At 39.4% G+C, this 20,786-nt stretch overlaps 1 protein-coding gene across 2 annotated transcripts; it reads left to right on the top strand.

Annotated features, from left to right (window-relative positions):
- The first annotated feature begins 3,658 nt into the window (after nucleotides 1–3,658).
- Nucleotides 3,659–19,622, top strand: ptena (phosphatase and tensin homolog A). 2 transcript variants are annotated; one of them, XM_042501810.2, is made up of 10 exons: nucleotides 3,659–4,408; nucleotides 9,393–9,477; nucleotides 9,599–9,643; nucleotides 9,740–9,783; nucleotides 9,970–10,208; nucleotides 11,531–11,672; nucleotides 14,709–14,777; nucleotides 15,286–15,452; nucleotides 17,051–17,332; nucleotides 18,498–19,622. In XM_042501810.2, exons 1-10 carry the CDS (start codon nucleotides 4,330–4,332, stop codon nucleotides 18,681–18,683), a joined length of 1,338 nt encoding a protein of 445 aa, XP_042357744.1. In that variant the 5' UTR covers nucleotides 3,659–4,329; the 3' UTR covers nucleotides 18,684–19,622. The 2 variants fall into 2 exon arrangements, with proteins under 2 accessions (XP_042357744.1, XP_042357745.1); XM_042501811.2 differs by lacking the exon at nucleotides 14,709–14,777.
- Nucleotides 19,623–20,786: the final 1,164 nt, after the last annotated feature.

Genomic DNA, 20,786 nt, shown 5'->3' with positions numbered 1-20,786 from the left:
CTGCAAATGTATGTACAGTGGTGGATGGAGTTTCTGATTGCCACACTTTTGTAAAAGTACAGATATCTCACCAGAAAATGAAGTTAAAGTAACCTACTAGAATATTACCTGAGTAAAAGTCTTAATCCTGTGAAACCATCACTTTTCTGCTGCATTCAGATGTCTTTTACAAGGGTCTAAACCTTTAAATCCTGAGCAAATTGTATTCATTTCTTTTGAAGAGATTGTAAAAAAAAAAGACTATGAGAAACTACAAAAAAAAATGTCTTGCAAATTGCAAGAAATTAGTAGATTTAGAAAATTAGTTTAGGAAAAAATGCGAGGGGAAAATGACTTTATTTGTAATTATCATTATTAGATATTTAAAATTATGTTATATAATTATTGTTATTTAAGTACATTTTTTTCTAAGCAATGTCCTTTCCTTTTCAGGTGCATTTTTTGTACTTTTTACTGATTCCTTGCTACAATTTTTTCCTATGTTGCTCAATGACTTCTTTCTATGTTTTGAAAGAAATCTAGCTGATTTGCTCAGGTTTCAAGGTTTTTAAATATCTGCTGTTTACTGTGCTTGAGAACCAAAATTAATTTCATAATATTAGATGTACTTAAGTACTGTAAGTAAAAGTACAAGTAAACTCTGTTAACAAAAAAGCAAGAGATCAGAAGTTTGAGAATTATGAAGCTTATGTCTGCCTAATAAGCACCACCTTAAAATGTAGCATATATTCCACCTGAAGAAAAAGTACTTTTGATTATTTTAATTCTATTTTTTTTACACATCTTAAAGGATTTAAAGAAAAAAAAAACATTTTTTTCTTACCTTCCACTCTTTCATTATTCTGTCAGTCCCTTCTTCTCTTCCTCCTTTTCTTCCCTAATTTGTAGTGAGTAGCTATGATGCTTTAGGAAAATGCATTGGAGTAAAAATGTACATTTTATTAAGGAAATGTAGAGCAAAAGTGAAAGTTGATAGAAATATAAAAACTCAAGTAAAGCACAGACACTCCCAAAAAATACTGTAACAAATGAATACTTGGTCACACTACATAACTGTGCATGTAAAAGGGCATGGTCACTTTGAGTTTCCACTGACAGCAGACCGCAAAACAGTCCTGTGTCCCAACCTGTTGCCCAAAAACTTAAACGGAGGACGAAGTTGGACAAACAGCAGACGTTCTTTAAATGGTCTAATGCATTGTGCCCATTGATGTTAAACACTGGGTTTTGGCTCTGGATTGGCTTTGCCATCCAGATCTTTTATAACAGATTAAGGAGATCCTGAGACGCTTTCAAATTATACTTAAGAGATGGTTGAGTGAACTTGAATGTCTGATTAATTTTGCCAGTCATTAATCTGTAAGGGCTTACATCGCAACGAGATCTACTCTATGAGGAGAACCAGTCTCCCCTGTAAGAAGCAGATTCCTAATTAGCTTCACATGGGATCAGATCATTTAATCTGCAATGTTCCAGGTAACCCCATTTAAATCTGCTGAACTGCACCCTCTGTACTTTATAAATCTCCAACTACTGAACATCCAACATGTCATGTCACTAAGAAATGACCACGATGGCTGCTCGTGTAAATCTCTTGTGTCCCACAGGCCTTATATTTCTGAATGTAGGCTAACAGTATTTTAATTTTACACCCCAAAACATCCCTACTACACACAAAGTCACATTTCCACTCAGGTGTTCAGCACTGGTATGAAGGATGGCGTGCAGCGATGCTTATTTAAATATGAAAATGTCAGTCAGATTTTATCTGGGATGGTTTGCACAGCTGTCATGTTGCATGAACATGGGTTTAGTGGCCTCCGTAATGTAAGCTGATGTTTACACACAGTTCATTAGAAGAGATAGTGTCCTTAGATATTTTGCATTATGTATTTTTTTTGGAAACACAGGTCAAACTTATGCAAGGATTTTTGCTGGTGGAATGAATGGAAATTAATCTGAGCTGCAACCAGCATTATTTTGTGTTCATGATAATCTACCATTTGTTTATCTGGAAATCCCCATCACAACTGCCCACAGTTCAGGGTGAAATATTCACAACAGTCCAAAACTGCGGATGTTCAATGTACTATCATAAAGGAATGAGAAAACCAGTAAATGTTTACATTTGAGCGCAAAAGCCTTATCAAAGCAATGTAACATTTGATTACTTTTTGTTTACTTTTCAAACAAATGTTTAAGGCAAATTCAAGTGCACAGTGTTGCACTCAAACTTGTCCAAACATCTTTGCTGACCCAAGTCGTCCATGACATTTTTATATCATATCATTGCATATTTTTCTCAATTATAATTGCATTTATTATGTAATTTAATTATGTAACTCTGTTACATGTCATTAGTCCCCAACACTACCTACATTTTACTTCAGATAAATATTTTTGTTGCATCCAATATTTTTGAATACTTATTTGTGTGTTTGTAAAGTGTTACTGAGATATTATTATTATTATTATTATTGACAATTTTATCACTCTGATTTTAGACTGTGTATCTTTCATTTTATTATGCATTATTCTTTTCTTCTTTTTTTTTCCACCATTAATTTGTGTCAGTGACAATAATGTTAAAAAAAACCCCAAAACATTACAGCTTTTTTTCCCATGCAATTAACAATGTTGCTATAATTTAGGATTGATTTTAAGGATTATATGTATTGTAAAGTATATTTATTTTCCATCCTAAATATAATAGATACATTGTATATTTATAGCATGCATCAAATGTGTTATATTTATTAAACATTTAATATGTATATATATCATGCACTATTAGTGTGCATCAATGAAAATAATGTGATTAATAACAGTACATTCTTTGGTCCTGCAATTAATAAAGTTGCAGGGTTTTTTCCTAGGATTTTTAATTATATATTTGTTTTAGGTTATATTATGATGTAATTGTTACTTGTGTGGACCCCAGATAGTTGCTCACCTGATAGTGGCTAATGGATATCCAGATAAAATAAAATCAATTAAACTAAATAAATATAATGTGTATATATAATCCATGCAGTTAACAATGTTGCCATCATTTAGGAGAATGAACAAATAAGGCAATCAAGGTATTGCAAAGTATTTTATTTTTTTTTCTTCTTCCATTGTCCATTGTTTTGTTTTGTTTTGTTTTCTTCTCTGATAGTGTGTGTATGACATTAATGTAAACGATAACATTACAGTCTATGGTCCATGCAGTTACTAACGTTACTATAATTTAGGATTTATTTGATGAGATTGTTTGAGTGTATCGAAAATAATAAACACATTGTGCATTTTTAATATATATAAAATGTATTAAATACACAGTATATATACCATTGCCTAAAATGACAATTTAAACCTCGACAAGTGACATTATGTTGGAAACTTCCCTAATTACAGCCACACGTGATCACTTTGACAGAAGGGAGCGTCGCATGCGGACTCTCGTTATCCTTCCGCCGTATTCACGAAATAACTGCATTATTGTGCTTTTCGGGGCTAAAGCAATTATACGTGTGAGCTGCTGTTAACCTGTGTCTAATATCAATAGTTGAAACGAAATGAATTAATTCTGAATGTGCCGATTTGATTGTACAGAGGGACTATATGTCGAAGGCGGTGTGATATTTGTTCTAAAATCCCAGCCTGCTCTACCTTCTTTTTTTCCTTCGGTGGAGGCCATGACGGGAGCCTGAGAGTTCAGCTGGAGCCAGAGCAGCCAGAAAAGAAGATGATTCCCCGGGACGGAGCTGTCAAACCGATCTCTGCACATTTCTGATCTTTGTATAGTCTATATACATTCAAGGTGGAGCCTGTCACTTTTTTTCAGATGTGTTCTTGGCAATCAGTCGATGACAATGTTGAATCGTTAGGAGGCTTTTGGATCGAAAAAGGAGGTAGCATTAGCTTAGCGAGCTAGCTCGTTAGCTAGCGAGCTAGCTGGACTGGATACGGGTTTCGGGAACCGGTGAGTCCTCTGTCCTCTCGCTGTCAATCGCGGCGGCTGCGATTGAGCCATCGGCTTCGGACCGTGTCTGGCATCTAAAGGACAACTGCATGTATTTTAATCGGGGGTGTTTGCAAGACGAATTGCAGGATTGGGAAAGTCGGGCCTGCACGGAGGAGCAGAGCGAGGCCCGTCTTTATGATCCAGAGGAAGCCTTTCTAATCCTTCCGACAGCTAGCTCTGCTGGCTAGCACATCTCTGCGAGGACCTGCAAAATTCACAGAGCAGCCAGGAGCAGACCCACTGACAGATACGACCAGACAGCTAAAACTAGAAAAACCTGTTTTCATCATTTACCCCATATAGACTCCTGTCATGCTACAATGGCTGCGCTTTTAAAAGAAATGGTCAGCCGGAACAAAAGGAGATATCAAGAGGATGGGTTCGACCTGGACTTAACATGTATCCTTCCCTGTGGTCACTATTTTCACAGCAGCCGGGACACGAACCAGTAATGTGTTGCATTGAGTGGTTTAACTGGAACCAGTGGAGTAACGTGAGGTAGTTAGCTTCCCTGCTACTGAGCTAGCTGGCTAGTTGGTCAGACAGCGCAGCTTTGCTGTCACCCAGCATGTTTGAAAGATGGTGGATCTGTCAAACCAGCACGCATAAATGTCACAGTCATATTATAGCTGGAAAACCCCTGTTCATCTGGACATTTGTGTGTGTACGTGTTTGGGGGGGGGGAGGGGGACATTTAACTTGAAGTGGTCCTAGATTGAGGTTGTGAAATATTTAGTTGCATTATGTTTTTTTTTTTAGCTAGTTGGTGAATGAAGGCAGGTTGATGATGTCTATTATTATCTCAGAATCTACTTGATGCTTTATGCTCACACATTTAGGTTGAGTATGTCTAACTTCAGTCAGAGTTGGAAATTAGCACCAGACAAATGTTGGGAAAATATGCAAGTGGCTGCTAGATTTGCTTCACTCTGCAGCCAAAGAAATGATGCTAACAGTCTATTGAGTGGTTGGTAGATTTGGAGTCCACCAGCCACAGTGGCAGGTAGACAAAAAAGTTCATTTCCAACCCTGATTTCAATGCATGCAAGGTGTTGGCTGCAAATAGCTGAACATCCCTGATGTAAGCTCACCCTCACCTTGCCTCACCTCACCTGTGTGTCTTCTGTGGGTGAGTACTCATTGATGGATTGCAACAAACCTAATTAACATTTTCCTTTACCTTTATGGAGATCATTTCTAGCTTTAAGATTTGCTATTTCAGGCCCCTCTGCAGGACTCGTTTCTCATCTATTACCACTGATAATAGTTGACCTGGTTCCCCAGTGCAGTGTTGCTGGCACTAAAGTTGGTACTTCTACATGTGTGGCTGGTGATGAACTAAAAATTAGCGGCTGATGTGGTTGACAGTGGGCAACTTAATGCAAAATCTCATGTGTGACAGTACCAAGGGTGATTATATTTGCATGCACACTTGATTTTGTATTAGGACATCAAGCCGCCCTTTCAGCCTTTTGAGTCCTGGGTGTGATATTTTTTGTCTTCAGAGCTGAAACAAGCAATCGATGAGTCAACTGACATGATAAATTTGTAGTAGGTTTAATTGGGCCGGGCAATAAATCAATATTATATTGATATCGAGATATGAGCCTAGATATTGTCTTTGATTTTTGATGTAAGTGCTGTCTTTTGCTTGTGTTAAAGACTGCATAACAGCAAAGTGATGTAATTTATACGACGTTCACAGACTTCTCTATCTTCTATCTTTTAACTTTACCCACTTGGTCATTATATTCACATTACCAATGACTATTTATCAGAAATCTCATTGTGCAAATATTTTGTGAGCAGCCCTACATCAACATTGTTGCAATATTGATATCGAGGTTTTTGGTCAAAAATATCAAGATGTTTGGATTTTTCCATATTGCCCAACTCTGGATCTCTAATAATGATCTCTTGTTATTTTTATGTGCAAAAATCACCACTTCTCAACCATTACTTAGTCATCTGTGAGACTAAATTTAATGTTATTTTGTTTTTGACTATTGGATGGACAAAACGTGATGATGTTAACGTGGGCTCTATTTTTCTATTTCTTGACATATATTTATAGACCAAGTGACTAGTCGGGAAAAATATTTTGCAGATTAGTTGATAATGAAAAAAAAATCCTTAGGCTTATGTGAGACAATTTATTGACTGTCTTTATGTTTTTGACTATGGGATGGACTAAACAAAACGTGAAGATGTCAATTTGAGCTTTATTTTTCTACAATTTCTTAAACCTTTAATAGATCAAGTGACTAATCGAGAAAAGTATTTTGCAGATTAATTGATAATAAAAATTATTGTAAGTTGCAGGGCGAAGCTAGTTCTGTACAACTTAAACAGGCCTTGTTATTCATGGATAAGTTGCTCTGGCAATCATCAATAGTGTTGCGTTAACTTGATAACGTTGCTGAAAAGCTTTGTTTCTTTAGTGAAAGGATGGAGATGTGAACCTCAGTGCTAGTTACCTTGACTCAGTACCAGAGACATTGAACTTAAGTGTGTGCTTGGATGTACGTGTGGCTGCAGATGCTGAAGTGTGTGCATCACAGTATTTGATGAGATGTTTCTCACCTGTTTTTTTTATGTGGTTAATCTTTTGTCAGGAGTTGTGCCTCGAAAGCTTTGTGCAGGTGTGAAGGGGACATGCCACTCAAAAGTGGCACCTCTCTTTGGTTTGAAGTCTCCTCTTGTTCAGATGTGGGCCCTTTCTAACCATCCTTTTATCATTTTTGGCATGGCGTCTAAAAACAATATGGGCTCTCTGCAGTTATGTAATGCAGTATCACAGTTCTGGGAATTGCCCTTAAAATAGAGTTGCCAGTGATCTTGTATCAGCGTTGCTGTCTGAGTGCTCTCTCCCTCTCTTACCCTCTCAACCCACCACCTCTCCTTTGCTCTTTTTCTTTACTACTCCCACTCTAATTCTCCCTCCCTCTGCTTGCCCCCTTTCCTCTGCTCTCCTCCTTTCCTGTCCTCCCCACCCCCTCCTCACTCGGCGTTCGCCGGTTCCCACTCTCTCTCCCCCCCCTCTCCCTCTTGCTCTCAGTTGTGGATTTGGCGTATGCATAGAGCCGAGGCAGGGCTGGCTTTAAAGAAAAGGCGTGCCTGAAACGGCAGATTTTCTTTCTTTTTTTTCCTCCTACTTGGAGCTTCCGTCAGGGGGTCCCGTATGAGCGTTTCCTCCCAGCTGCAGAGACCAAGCCCCCCATGCCCAGGGCTGAGGCTCTCCTGGGAGCTCTGGAGCTTTTTAAAAACACTTAGAATAGACTGACTGGGATCACTTTGCCTTTAGGTCCAGAGGTTAGCATAGCCCATCACATAGCATAGAAAAGCTGAATTTGGCTCTTAATTAGGTCTTTGAGGCATTAATGGACAGGATTACGGCACAGTACGTACAGATCGGCTTCTTTAATGTGAGCTTCAGGGAAGTAGTTTGGCAGTATGCAAATAATACCATAGATTTGGAATTGGGCTTGTTGAATTCATGCATCAAGGCCTGTGTTGAGCATACAGCAGCTGCAGAAAGCTGCGTGGCAGTTCATTACAAATATTTGGCGGCTCGTTTTTTTTTCCCATACAAAGTTTTTAAGTTTGAACGGGCTCTGCGGGATGATCGGTGTGATATTCATTCACATATTATAGTAAGCAAGCTAACGGTGCTTGCTTGCTTGCAGCATTAGCTTGCTTACTATAATATGCAAGCTAATGGTGCTAATGACAGGTTGCACATGTGCAATAACATTTTTTACTGACACTAAATATCAAACAAAAGTAAGAGACTGTGTTGTGTCATGTAGCTGTGTGAGCAGTAAATTCATCAAATCTAAGCAGGTCTCTCCTCCTCTGTGCCGCTGGCTGCACGTCTGTGGCGTTCTGTAGCAGCTTGTACCAAAGAGTAATGTGAAAGTCAAGCGTGCTTATTCCACAGCAATATCTGGGGACCAAAATGTCCCCAGAGACATATTTTTTGCTGACTAGCAAAAAAAAGTTGACTTGGAGGTCTCAGACTGATGATTTGAATCTCTGGCTTTCAAGAAGCAGCCCTACATTTTTCTATATAAGGAGGTGGACTGTTTGAACAGTGAACTGTGTGTACCATGAAAAAGGTCGTTTTCCTGTGTTTTTGCATGTGCAGGTGTTTGTTTGTGTGCACACCAGCTAATCCAGGGGTTGTCAGGCGTGTGTGTCAAATTTTTCTGACCAGTTAAAAAGTGCTTTGACTCTAGAAAAATAAGGCTCGCTGAAAATGAAACAGACACATCCAATTAGGAATATTCAGCTTTTCTATTTTTGACACCGTGGCACAGGAAGTGTAAGAAAAGGTCGCCCTTTAGTCAGTGGTTAGAGTGTGAAATCCCACAGCTTATGGTGACAAGCAGACTTCAGTTACAGGTAGGCGTTGCAGCCGAGCCTCAAAGACATGGCGTGCCAACTCAATTATTCTTTTCCCTGCAACATGACGCTGATGTGTGCCTTTAAGATTGTATGTATGTCTGCGTATAATTGGCCGCGACGTTTTTCCTCACCGTCCTGCTCTCAAATGCAGAGCTCCATTCAGTGATGTAAGGCAACTTTAAAAGCAGATAGGTATAGCACGAGCAAGGTGGTGCAGCGTGTAGTGAAATCTGCTGTGTGTGGTTAACTGTTGCTCTCCGCTTCTCTCCATCACTGCGTGTCATAGAAACACAACTACCCTCTGTTGCATTTGCAGCGTGCAAGTCACAATACAAAGCTTATTATGTTACATTTTTTTTCCACCTGTGCGTCCTGTTGCCTGATCTTACAGATATTCAAATTGCTCCGGCTGAGCTCGAATGAGAGATAAGCCGAACATTTGCGATCATCCCAATATAACTTTGTGCTCTAAAAATAAATGCAGGTCAGGGAGCGGAGACTCTCCGCGTGCACCCACATGTGGGCCTGGCTCGTGCAGGAGCGCTGTTACTCCTGTCCTATCTGCCTGCTTCTCACTGTCAAGGCCATCTGTCACAGCACACACAACACACACACACACACACACACACACACACACACACACTGACACTGATCGGTGCAACTCCTCTGTGCTTCCATCTATCCATAACTACAATGACACCCTCATATTGACATTGGCTGAAACTTTTTCACGCTCTGCCTCACAGCTCTGCATTCTTGTAATTGTGCACTGAGGGCAAATACTTTTAGGTCGGAACTTCTTTTAAATAAAGAAACACATTTTTTTTTTGTAGCAAAGCTGTTAAAAGCATAGGCAGACCTACTTCTTCTTCATGTTGAAGATGTGGCGCTGGGTGCTTTCATGCCTCCTTTTATGAAAAGGCTTGATTTCCACAGTCATGCACAATGTACATTTCCTTGACCCCTGCCTGAACAGATATCTACCCAAACATCATTGCTATGGGCTTTCCAGCAGAGAGACTCGAAGGCGTGTACAGAAACAATATAGACGATGTAGTACGGTGAGTTGTTATGTGATCATAATAAACAGGAATGTAAGAGAAAAGCATTTTTATAACAGAACATTTGAGCCCATTTTGGCGGTGGCAGTTGATTTTATATTATGTTCTCTTCTGCAAACAGGTTTTTGGATTCAAAGCATAAAAACCATTACAAAATCTACAACCTGTAAGTGTTCCACATTTTGTCTGCACCTGAACTGCTCTTTGTTGTCGCTCACTAACTTCCTCTGTGCTAACTGGATTTTGTTCTTCCCGTTTTCAGCTGCGCAGAAAGACACTACGATGCTGCCAAATTTAACTGCAGAGGTAGGCTGCTTTAAAAAGAAAAAAAAAAAAGTCTGACCTAAAAGCCTGATGACACACAAGGTCGATAAAATACCACAAAATGTCTTCCTCCTTGTCTTGTCTCCTCTGACCTGTCTGCTCTGTGTCCACATCTCTGTCCTTCTCTGGTTACAACTTTGCGTGGGCCTGCATCCCGTCACGCATCAGTTGCACAGTACCCCTTCGAAGACCACAACCCTCCTCAGCTGGAGCTTATTAAGCCGTTTTGTGAAGACCTGGACCAGTGGCTCAGCGAGGACGACAATCACGTGGCGGCCATCCACTGTAAGGCCGGGAAGGGCCGCACCGGAGTCATGATCTGCGCCTATCTCCTCCATCGCGGCAAATTCCTGGAGGCCCAAGAAGCGCTTGACTTTTACGGAGAAGTCAGGACAAGGGACAAGAAGGTAAGATAACAGTCGGAGACAAAATGTCTCAGCAGCTGCTTCATATTTCAGATCAATTATTGCAAATACAGCTTAAAAAAATATATTAATTACATGTTAGTCTGGAGATTTTTTTCCTTGTTTTGTCCTGTTAATGTCAGAAAATTCTGAAAAATGTCTTTAAATTCTTCATCCTAAATCTACAAGTATTTGGTTTACAGTGATCAGGGTTCCCACAGTCATGGAAAACCTGGAAAAGTCATTTCAAAATAACATTTATCGGGCCAGGATAATTCACGGAACTAGTAAAAATCATTGAATATTTTGGAAAAATCATGAAATTGAGTTGTAATGTAATAAATTAAAGACATTAATGTAACATGACAGTGAATTTATTTTCTATAGCTGATGGCATCATGTAGCTTTAATATGTTTCAACGTTGGACAACATTTCTAAAAAAAAAAAGTTTAATGTTAATGTAATTTTTTTTATCACAAAAGTTTCTTCATCTTCTTCATCTTCCGTCTCTCCCTTCATGTATGCCCACTACGCATGTCAAAAAAAACAATTCCGCACTTTTGGCTTTAGGGGAGGGGCATACAACTTTAAATGACTGTCTTTTGTATTTAGAATAATTTTAAAAAATCTATAAGTATCTGGCAACCTTTCTTCTCTATGAAGTGTTGGCAGTTTTTTTTCTTTATTTTTGTGGCAATTTTTTTTTAGAAACTTTAAAAATGTAGGCTTTTTTTCTTTTCAATCTTTCAGGTGATTTCTATTATTCATTTTTAGAAAAAAAGAAGTTTTTGTAGCAAATGTCAATTTTTGGCAATTTTATTTTTCTTAAAATGTATTTTTAAAGAAAACCATGGCTTTAGAAAAATGTTTAATTTTTTTTAAAATCAGCAGGTCAAAAAGATAATTTGGCAAATTTTATAGAAAACAGAAGATTTTGCTTTTTTTTGAAAACATGTTTTTTAGAAACTGTAAAAACAAAACTGTTGGATTTTGACAACCTATGAGCACATCATTGGGGACACTTGGATTATGTCTGATTAGAGTTCAAATCTTATAAGTTTGAAAAATGTGGGGCAAATGTGGCAAGGAAAAAAATTGGCAACTTGAAAAGTCACGGCAAAGTTTTGACATTTTTTTGATGAAATTGCATGGGAACCCTGAATGATGCATAACAGAGAAGGATCTGGTCCCAGAAAAAAAATTGGCAATATTGCTTAAAAAGTGACTCAAACGATTATCAAAATAGTTATAGAGTCATATTTAGTAACACAGAAACAACATTTTGCACGTTCAACATCTCTTAACACTCTTTCTGTTTTTGCAGGGAGTAACGATCCCGAGCCAGCGCCGCTACGTCTACTACTACAGCTACCTACTGAAGAACCAGCTAGAGTACAAGCCGGTGGCACTCCTCTTCCACAAAATGGTGTTCGAGACTCTCCCTATGTTCAGCGGGGGCACCTGCAGTGAGTCACGCTCATGTTCAACTTTAACTCCAAACTAGGGCGTAGGCATGCTCACCGCTGTTCAAACGGAACGAGAGAGCCTTGGATGTGTTGTGCACTGTAGGGCTCACCCACGCTGCTGCAGTTTAGCACCAGAGAATAGAGCAGGTCAGCTGTGGTAGAGTTGAGTCGTCCTGCGCCGGGGTTTTTTAAAATCAAGTGTGGCTGAATTCAGCTGTGGTATTTTTGGACCTTTTGACTCACAAGGACAGCTTCTTATTGATTAAGTCCTCTTGTTGCTGCTTAAAACGAGGCCGACTCATTCTCTGCACACTTTGAATCACACTTTTAATCAGATCCCCCCTCTGTCTGTCATAATGAAATTTTCAGATGTTATTAGGATCAAAGGACATCTGTTCTTGAGAAACTGATTTTTAATAATTTTACTATCTCAGAGACCTCCAGGCTCTTGGCAAAGTTGAGCATTTGAGACATTTTTGTCCTAGCTTCCTCAAAAGCCTTTATAGGCTTTTATAGGAGTCAGGTTCTGCTTTCATATGAGCATTTTCTGCTGTGTAATACTTTTCTGTGCAGCATTCAGAGGAATTAACAATATGCACTGTTTAAACAGCACTTAAAGCCCCGCAAGAGGGAAGTAAACTTTGCATGCACGCGCTGGACAGGACAGTAAAAGCCAGATACGTTTTTATCAGGGTTTCCGTTGTTCCTGAGTCTTAAAAAGTCAAAGTAAAGTAATTAATCTAAAAATAGGGCCTTAATTGCTATTAAAATGTCTTGAATCAGTCTTAAAAGTCTTAAAAATGCTAAGACGAGAAGTTTCACGAACAGTTTTTTCCTACACTGCATTGTAAAATCTCAAAATAATTGGTAAAATTACAAAAAAATAAAATTAAATAAGATTACATGCCTCTGGCATTAATATTACAGATAACATAACCAGCAACATATATTATATTATATCATATTTTGTTTTCAGCTGGAAAGCTCAGAGCAGAGGATCCACAGCAGAGTCGGGCATCATGGCCCAAAATAAAATAACATCAAGATACTTCAGGATATTTTTGTGCTAATGATATTCTTGATGAAATGACAAAATACTGAAAAATGTAAAACAGAAAACATTTTTATTTATTTTAAGAACATACAATTTCAACAGAATATATACAAATGTCAGCCATGCTTGACATCATTATTTTAACAAGTTGTCATATTGAATATTATTACAATATCAGTTTTTGTTATGATAGCGGTATTATAATGAACTATATGATATGGCACACCCCTAATCCACGGTCTGCCATTTACCTGTTTCTTTACCCTGGTCGACACGTTAAAGTGCAAATTCAACAAAATTTGGCCATTTGACCAAGATTATGCAGCATGGCTGAAAATCGGTACAGGGCGACGCGTATGAGCCTCAAAGCGTCTTATGCATAACGTTTTTTCAGATTCGGCATGATGAGAATCAAAGCAGTTAAGTGCCACACACAGAGTGAGAAACACAAAGTCATCAAGAAAACGCACCAGTATGTTCTTGGTCTTAATTTCATTCTGAGTGGCATTAAAAAAATCTTACATGTAGTTTGTCTTAACCCTTTGAAACCTGAGAAAATTGGCTTGATTTCTTTTAAAAACATGGGAAAAAGGTTATGAGCAATGAAAGAAGAAATGACCCAAAAAATTATATGAAATTAGTAAAACGTACAGGAAAATAACCTTAAAATGAGTTTTAAAAAAACAAACAATAAGAAAGTATTAGAAAAGAGTGAATGAAATGTGCTGTAAAATGAATATAATTCTGTAGAATATTTTAAAATGTGTAATTATGATCATTCAAAATGGGTTTTTTCTAACTTTCTTTTTCCCTTTAAATTTCCCTTAGCTTTAAAAAAAAAAAAGACAAATTTTAAAATTTTTGAATTTCTTACAATTTGTGCAGTTCGTACCAAGTTGCGCATTGCTGTTTTTTCACCTTGTTTTTCAAAGAAATTGCACCAGTTGTAATCTGTAGGAACCCTTTTTTATGTGCTTTACTTACACAAACAGTATTGTAACATACAGTAATGCAGCAGCCGAGTGTTCATAAGTCAGTGTAGGCAGTTTCAGTTGCTCCGTCATGAGTATTTACATATCACGGCATGTTTGCTCAGAGCTTGAGTGGTATGACTTTGTTGTAAAATGGTGCGTATGCAAACAGTGGCACTTGTGTTCAGTGGCAGAGTGACACAGACGCAAAGCAGTCGGACTCAGAGTACGCTTGATTTTAAAAGTTGGCTGATTTCAGCTTTCCACATCTAATTCATTCAACTTAAGCTGTCCCCAAAAGGACATTTGTGAGACCTTGGGTACAATTTCTAAGCAGATAATGAACGTATTTTTATTGTGCATGTCCACGCTGTGTGCTTTACTATCAAAAAGGTTTAATCGTTCTCGATTTATTCTGTTTTTCCTCCTTGTAATGCATCTTTAGTCACACAATGTTCCTGTCTTGTACCTGAATTTGTCCATTTTTAACTGTTGTTCAGAAAAAGCTCCTCTTCCTCCTTATTTTCTGTGGCTTTTTTCACCCTTAACACCTGACTGCACTGAACAACCCATGAACTGTATTGATCCTTCTCTTCCCTCTTAACACTCACTTAAAAAAGGCCCTATTCTGAGTTTGACGTCTTAATTCATGTCCACACATCATCCTTTTGTAGCCTCAGGTTTTAGCTCAACGAAACTATAAAAGACTAGAAGCTACTTTAACTCGACATCACACATTTCTGTTTTAAATACACCGAAGACAACTGATGTTTTGCGGTTGTCAGCAAGTTCCCCCTTTCCTCCTTCCCCTTTTGTGTATCTCACATCACACAGAAAAAGATGCACACCTCCACTTTAAAGCTGCTGTATGTTGTTTGTAAGAAAAGCTATGTAGATGCAAATATCTGTAAATATTTGTGCGGAGCTCTTGTGTTTGTGCCTGCTGTGCTGTCAAACCCCTGACGGGCCAGCCAGGTCCTGTTTGTGATAATCTCCTTCTTTCTCTCTAAGGGGACAGTACCGTTAAAAACAGGAGCGAGCCGACCCCTCAGGGCTTCAAGAAAGGGAATTGGCATTGGGGTAAATGAGCCTTTCATCCATTATTATCATTTCTCTCATTTGCTTTTATGTGGCCCCTGAGATCCACCAGGCAGGAGCAGGTAGACATGTTGCCAAGCAGGATAGGACTATCTTACTGGCACCAACACCACCCCCACTCTGAGGGACGGGTTAAAAATCTTTTTGCACAGTGTTGCGCTGGTCCAAGACCAAACCGTGACTGTCTATCAGAATAGGGTCGTATGTTTCTGGTTCTGGGTCTTTGGGTGTTATATTTTATGGTCTCTCCCTTTCCCCTCTTTAATTTTAATATTTTACACTCATTTAAAGGGGAGAGGTGGTGGTGTGCTGTGCTGTTTCTTAATGTCAAACTCATGTAATAACACTGGCAACCTGTCTTGCTCTCTTGATTCACTCCCTGCTCCTCCTGTCACTCACTCTCTCTCCTTTTCCTTTTTTTCTGTCTCCACTCCTCACACGTCTCAATATCTTGCCCCCCTCCGGTGCAACGTTGACTCTTTTTTTGCAGACCCCCAGTTTGTGGTGTACCAGCTGAAAGTGAAGATCCACACGTCGAACCCCGCTCACACGCGGCGCGAGGACAAGCACATGTTTTTCGAATTCCCCCAGCCGCTGCCAGTTTGTGGAGACATCAAAGTGGAGTTCTTCCATAAACAGAATAAGATGATGAAGAAGGTTAGTCGTGTTTGTGTGTGTTCGGGGGCTTTCAGTGTAGCTGAAAGGGGAGTTGTCATGATTTTCTTTATTTTCTGTCATATATATTCTGTTGCAGCGGTGGATGTTCATATTCAATGTTGCTAAAGTTTCAAAGAATGAGGTAAATGTATGTAAAGGTAATCATTGAGCAAAAGCCTCACCCTTCAGAATGTTCTGAGTTTTATGTTTCTAACGTTTTGTCAACTTTTGAGACAAACTGTCATCACATTGTGACAAATATCCTTATATGGTCATCTTCTCCAGGTGCGCTACTGCAAGTGTTTACACTTCCAGCATTGCTACATGTAGCTACATGCTAACATCAGGGAACCATGTCGTGGTTTTCTGATCATATTCCTGCTGAAACATGTCTACTTGTGAAGATTTTGGTTAAGAGTAGCGCTGGAGAGACATTATTTTCACGACACGCTTATTGTGGCCAAAGCAGGTGAAGATAACTATATTATCTACTGAAAATTTGAGGAAAATTTCAATGGGTCAAATTCGTCTTTTGCTTTGTTTATTGTGTGTATTGTCACTTTTTCTGGCACTTGATTTGCACTCGGGAGGTGAAGAGAGAGTCTGTAACCATATCTGTACAAAAAAATACAAAAAGAGAAATTACACTTAATGGACAGTAAAAAGGCAACCAGATGATGCTGCGGGAGGGAAGCAGAGAGAACAGAAAGAAAATGAAATTATCTAAGAGGTGCTGGAGCATTTACACCATATTATCATGTTATTTTTAATATTGTGGTTATTTTCTCAGTATATTACCCTAATAACACCCCTAATTTAGAGGCTTTTATCTTTTCACGGTGGAACACAACTGGTCTAGTTACCATAGTTTCGCATCTGAATCATTATTTTTGCAAGTTGGACAGTGTGCAGAAGTTTTTCAGCAAGTTGTGTTCTACTCGTCCGTCTCCTACAAACCTGTTTGGAAATGATGTGCCAAGTATTCGTTAATTTTTTTGATAGTGCAGAGATGCCAAGATGTGAAAATCGGGGGGGGGGTGTCCCATGAAATCACAGACACCATTAATATAGTATTTTGTTTCTTGCAATAGCCTGATAAAAGCTTATTCCTCTAAACTGCTGTTGTCCAGTATGATTGAAAACACATCACTTAGTCCCATCGTGGAACTGTTTAACATGTTCCTTCATCAACATGAGCAGGACACGGGAGATTGTTTTTTTTATTTTTCTATCTCTCCTGCTGCCATAAATACTCTGTAACACAACAAAACGTGTATTAATTCACAGTTGGAAATAGTCCCAAAAATATCCTCTGCTCACTTGTGTTAGAGTAAAGTTTGCTAAAAATTACAGTGGCCTGAAGCTTTGTGATATAATGACTGTCTGTGAGGAGTTTTTAAGCATTTTGCAAAAACAACCGAGTGCCACAGGCGAGGCAGGGAAGTTGGAAAGTTTTAAGAGACAGACTAACACAATGTTGGTTTGTTTTTTTGAGATTTGTTGACAATAAGAAAAATATAGATTACCGCCCGATTGAAAATTTCCTTTTGAATTCTCTATCTCGCTCAGTTTCTTATAACCTTTCCTCTGCCCTCCAGGACAAAATGTTTCACTTTTGGGTGAACACCTTTTTCATCCCTGGACCAGAGGAGAGCGGGGACAAGATGGAGAATGGGGCGGTGAACAATGCAGACAGCCAGCAGGGGCTACCGGCACCGGGCCAGGGCCAGCCGCAGAGCGCCGAGTGCAGGGACAGCTGCAGGGAAAGCGGCAGGGAAAGCGACCGGGACAGGGACTACCTCATCCTGACGCTCACTAAGAACGACTTGGACAAGGCCAACAAAGACAAAGCTAACCGCTACTTCTCGCCAAACTTCAAGGTAAGGATTTGATTTTGGATATTTGCTGGAAAAAGGGTTGATTTTTGCTAAAAGCCGTTTTTCACCAGTGCGATTTTTAAAATGTGACTTTTCACACCCAGTCCGGTGCAAATTATCCACTTTGGTGTATGCCATTTATAAATAAATAAATCACTTATTTTTGGAGTTTCTTCGTCAGTAGTGCCTGGCTCCTCTCCCCACGACAAAAGAAACCGGGAATCTCTAAGAGGCTACAGTCCGTCAAAAAAAAAACAGACACCAATCCTCCCCTAAATTTCATGCTAATGCTACTGTTGTGACTTGCCCTGCTCCGAGGCCAACGCGTGATGTTAGCAAGTGCACATAAGGTTCATTGTATCCCAGCTGCTGGCTAAGCCCACGTCATTTATGGTCTTTAATTTGGGGTTAAGTTGAACTGCTTGTCGCTGTGTTTGCCTTACATTACTTGCCGTTGAGAAACCAAAGTGATAAGATGGTCGTTCATTTTGGCAGCGAGAGCTATGACCTCCGGCCAGGGCCCGCCGCAGTTAAACATCTGCCGCCACAAGTAGGTTTTCTGTTTTTGGAGTTGGACTGTTCATTCGGAGCGCTGTAAATATGTAAACCTTTCAGTCATTGCACCACAATCTCGCAGTGTGGAGCGCACAGACAGAGCAGCAGAACGCGAGATGCATTAAAGTGAAACTCAACTTTTCATGCTGCTGCGTCTAAAAGCGTGCCCTCACCAGCAGCAGCAACTACTTCTCTCATCTGATCAATTCATCGGCTCTAAACGGATCGGCAGATCAATTATCCAGCCCAGGAGTCACAAACCGCTGCTGTGGAAAAAAACGTCGTCTGAGCTGCGTTTATGTACCCACAGAAATCTCTGAAATCCGCTCAATTCACCGTCCGTCCAGATAACTTTCCCCCTGCATGAATGCTCTGCAGAGGCATGCGAGTCTTCACAAGAACCCACAAAATCAGTTTTTCTAAAATTAAATTAACGAAAAATAAATTCTCATGCAAATGTTGCGGACAAAAATCAGTGCTTGGTGTGAAACAGCTTTTAGTCTTAAATTAGTCATTATGTTTAATTGATTGATCATTACTGTCAAAAACAATGATTAGATTTGCATTATTATTATTTTGTGGCATAGACTGAAGTTAGCTTTCTAATTTGCAGGTGAAGTTGTATTTCACGAAAACCGTGGAGGAGCCTTCGAATTCTGAGGCAAGCACTTCGACATCCGTCACCCCGGACGTTAGCGACAATGAGCCAGACCATTATCGATACTCTGACACCACTGACTCTGATCCGGAAAATGAACCTTTTGATGAAGAGCAGCACACGCAAATCACAAAAGTGTGAACTCTTTTTAAACAGGAAAAGAAGAAATTATACACCAGAAAAAAAGGAGAAAACTTGAATATAAACTCGAAAGAAGAACCTTTGTCCCTTCCCTCCCCCAGACGGCAATAGAATATCATCATGTCAAATGCCAATTTTAGGGAAAAAAAGATAAATATCCTGACCAATATATTGTTTTTTTTATTTTTCTTTTTTTCTTTGGCACGGCCATGTACCATGTGCGAGGTATTGACACTGTTGCCTCATGGGAAAAGGTGCTGTAGCTATAAAAATGTGTTTATATATATCTATATACATACGTATATGTATATACATATATACATGCATATATAAACAAACTTTTTTTTGTGTCAAAGACAATGGAAAGAGTACCACAATCAGGAGACGGGAGTTGAAGTGTGGGAGAAGTTAGAATGATATACTAGGACTATGCTGCTCCTTCTCCTGTCTAAACCAAGGCCAGTGCTGCAGTCACTTTGTTTCACTCCCTCTCTTCCCCTCCTCCTCCTGCTTTTCCTCTCATCTTTTACTCTCCCTCCCATCCATCCTATCCTCCTTCCTCTCCTCCTTTACTGTGAATGCTTCTTGTGCTCTTTGCAGGCTGTCTCACGTGACTTTTGGTCTTTGTGCAGTGCAAACTGCATGCGGGCAGTGGGTTTGGGGTGGGCGGGGTTATGAAGAGGCTGTGATGATGTCTAAAGCATTGCCATTCCTGTTCCCACTGTGTATACGTTAAATTATGCAGAACAAGGCATCCCATGTAATTGTTAATGTTTTTTTTTATCCTAAGATAATAAAAATATAATACACAAAACAGCAGGGAGACAAGTGTTTGCAATAATGTCAACACTACATTTAAAGGACAGTGGTGATTTGCATGTATTGAAATTGGCGTCCATCCCTAATAAATGTATGCAATGTTGTCTTTTCATAAAGAAACCAGCTCTGAGATGTGTCTTCTGCGTGGGGTTCCCCAGTGCTTTGAGTCATGCCCAGAAAATTACATCAGAGGTTTATGTAATATTCTCCCCTCTGCTGTTTGCCGGTAATGAAAATCATGCTGAATGAAAATGGATTTTGCAATATGCGGTTGTCATCAAAAGACGGCTGATGCGGTCCTAAACGTGACACCAGTGCTGTCAACTGGTTTTAAAGGAACAGTCTAAGATTTAGGGGGATTTAAGGGCTTGTAGCGGGGAGAATTGCAGATTGCAACTAGGCAAAACTTCTCCCGGTTAGAATTCCTTCAGTGTTCATTGTTCAGGAGGTTTTCACCGGGAGCCAAAATATTCACTGAAGTCTCTTCCTCTTTAAAACAAACGAACCAGGTGATTTAAACCGAAAAAAAAAACATGTGTGACAAAACATACGCAGTGTTATTGTTTTTTAAACAATAACATGGCCATAACAATCGTTAACATTAACAAAAGTTAATGGTCTCTGTTATATGGTGGCTGTTATAAGGACCTCCTGGACCTCATTTTTCCCCAGTTTGTAGACATTTACGACCGCTCTTCTTCTTTGTAGCCTCTAATTGTTAACAGCTACTCTAAAAATCTCGTGTGGCGAGTTGCACGCACAATGCATTATTAAAACGTGGAAACCATGCTGCTTTTCGTCCCATCCTGCCTGTATTAACAGACACCGTTTTGGTGCTGATACTACCTCCCGCGGTGACCTAAACGCAAGACAACTGTCATCCCATTTTGCGACTGTACCTTTATATACAGAATGCTGAGGCAGCATAACGCGATATTCCCGCCTCGAATGGGCAGTTTAAAAGAGGCTAGTATTTCTTCAACGCTGTTTGTCGCGACATCCCAGCACCTGCTAATGTGAGCTCACCTTTTTTTTTTTTTTTCAAATAACTTAATATCCAGATGTTCAGGAGGTTTTTACTGGAAGCCAAATTATCCACAGAGGTGTCTCTCTCCAGAACAAACAGACTGGCTGATTTAAACCAGTAAAAACAGAAAAAGCAGTTTCACATTTTAAATAATCTGTTTTCCTGACACGGCTTATTGCGGATGGGCTTCTAATTGCGGTTGCAGACGTGAAAACACAAATGGTCCTATCTGGAGCCAGTGTTTGGTTTTCTTCTCT

Source organism: Plectropomus leopardus, chromosome 13, assembly GCF_026936395.1.
Source record: "Plectropomus leopardus strain MGB_pleo_1.0 chromosome 13, ASM2693639v1, whole genome shotgun sequence".
Classification (NCBI taxonomy): Eukaryota; Metazoa; Chordata; class Actinopteri; order Perciformes; family Serranidae; genus Plectropomus; species Plectropomus leopardus.
The sequence above is the reverse complement of the archived record's forward strand: the minus strand, read 5'-3'. Positions and strand labels throughout refer to the sequence as shown.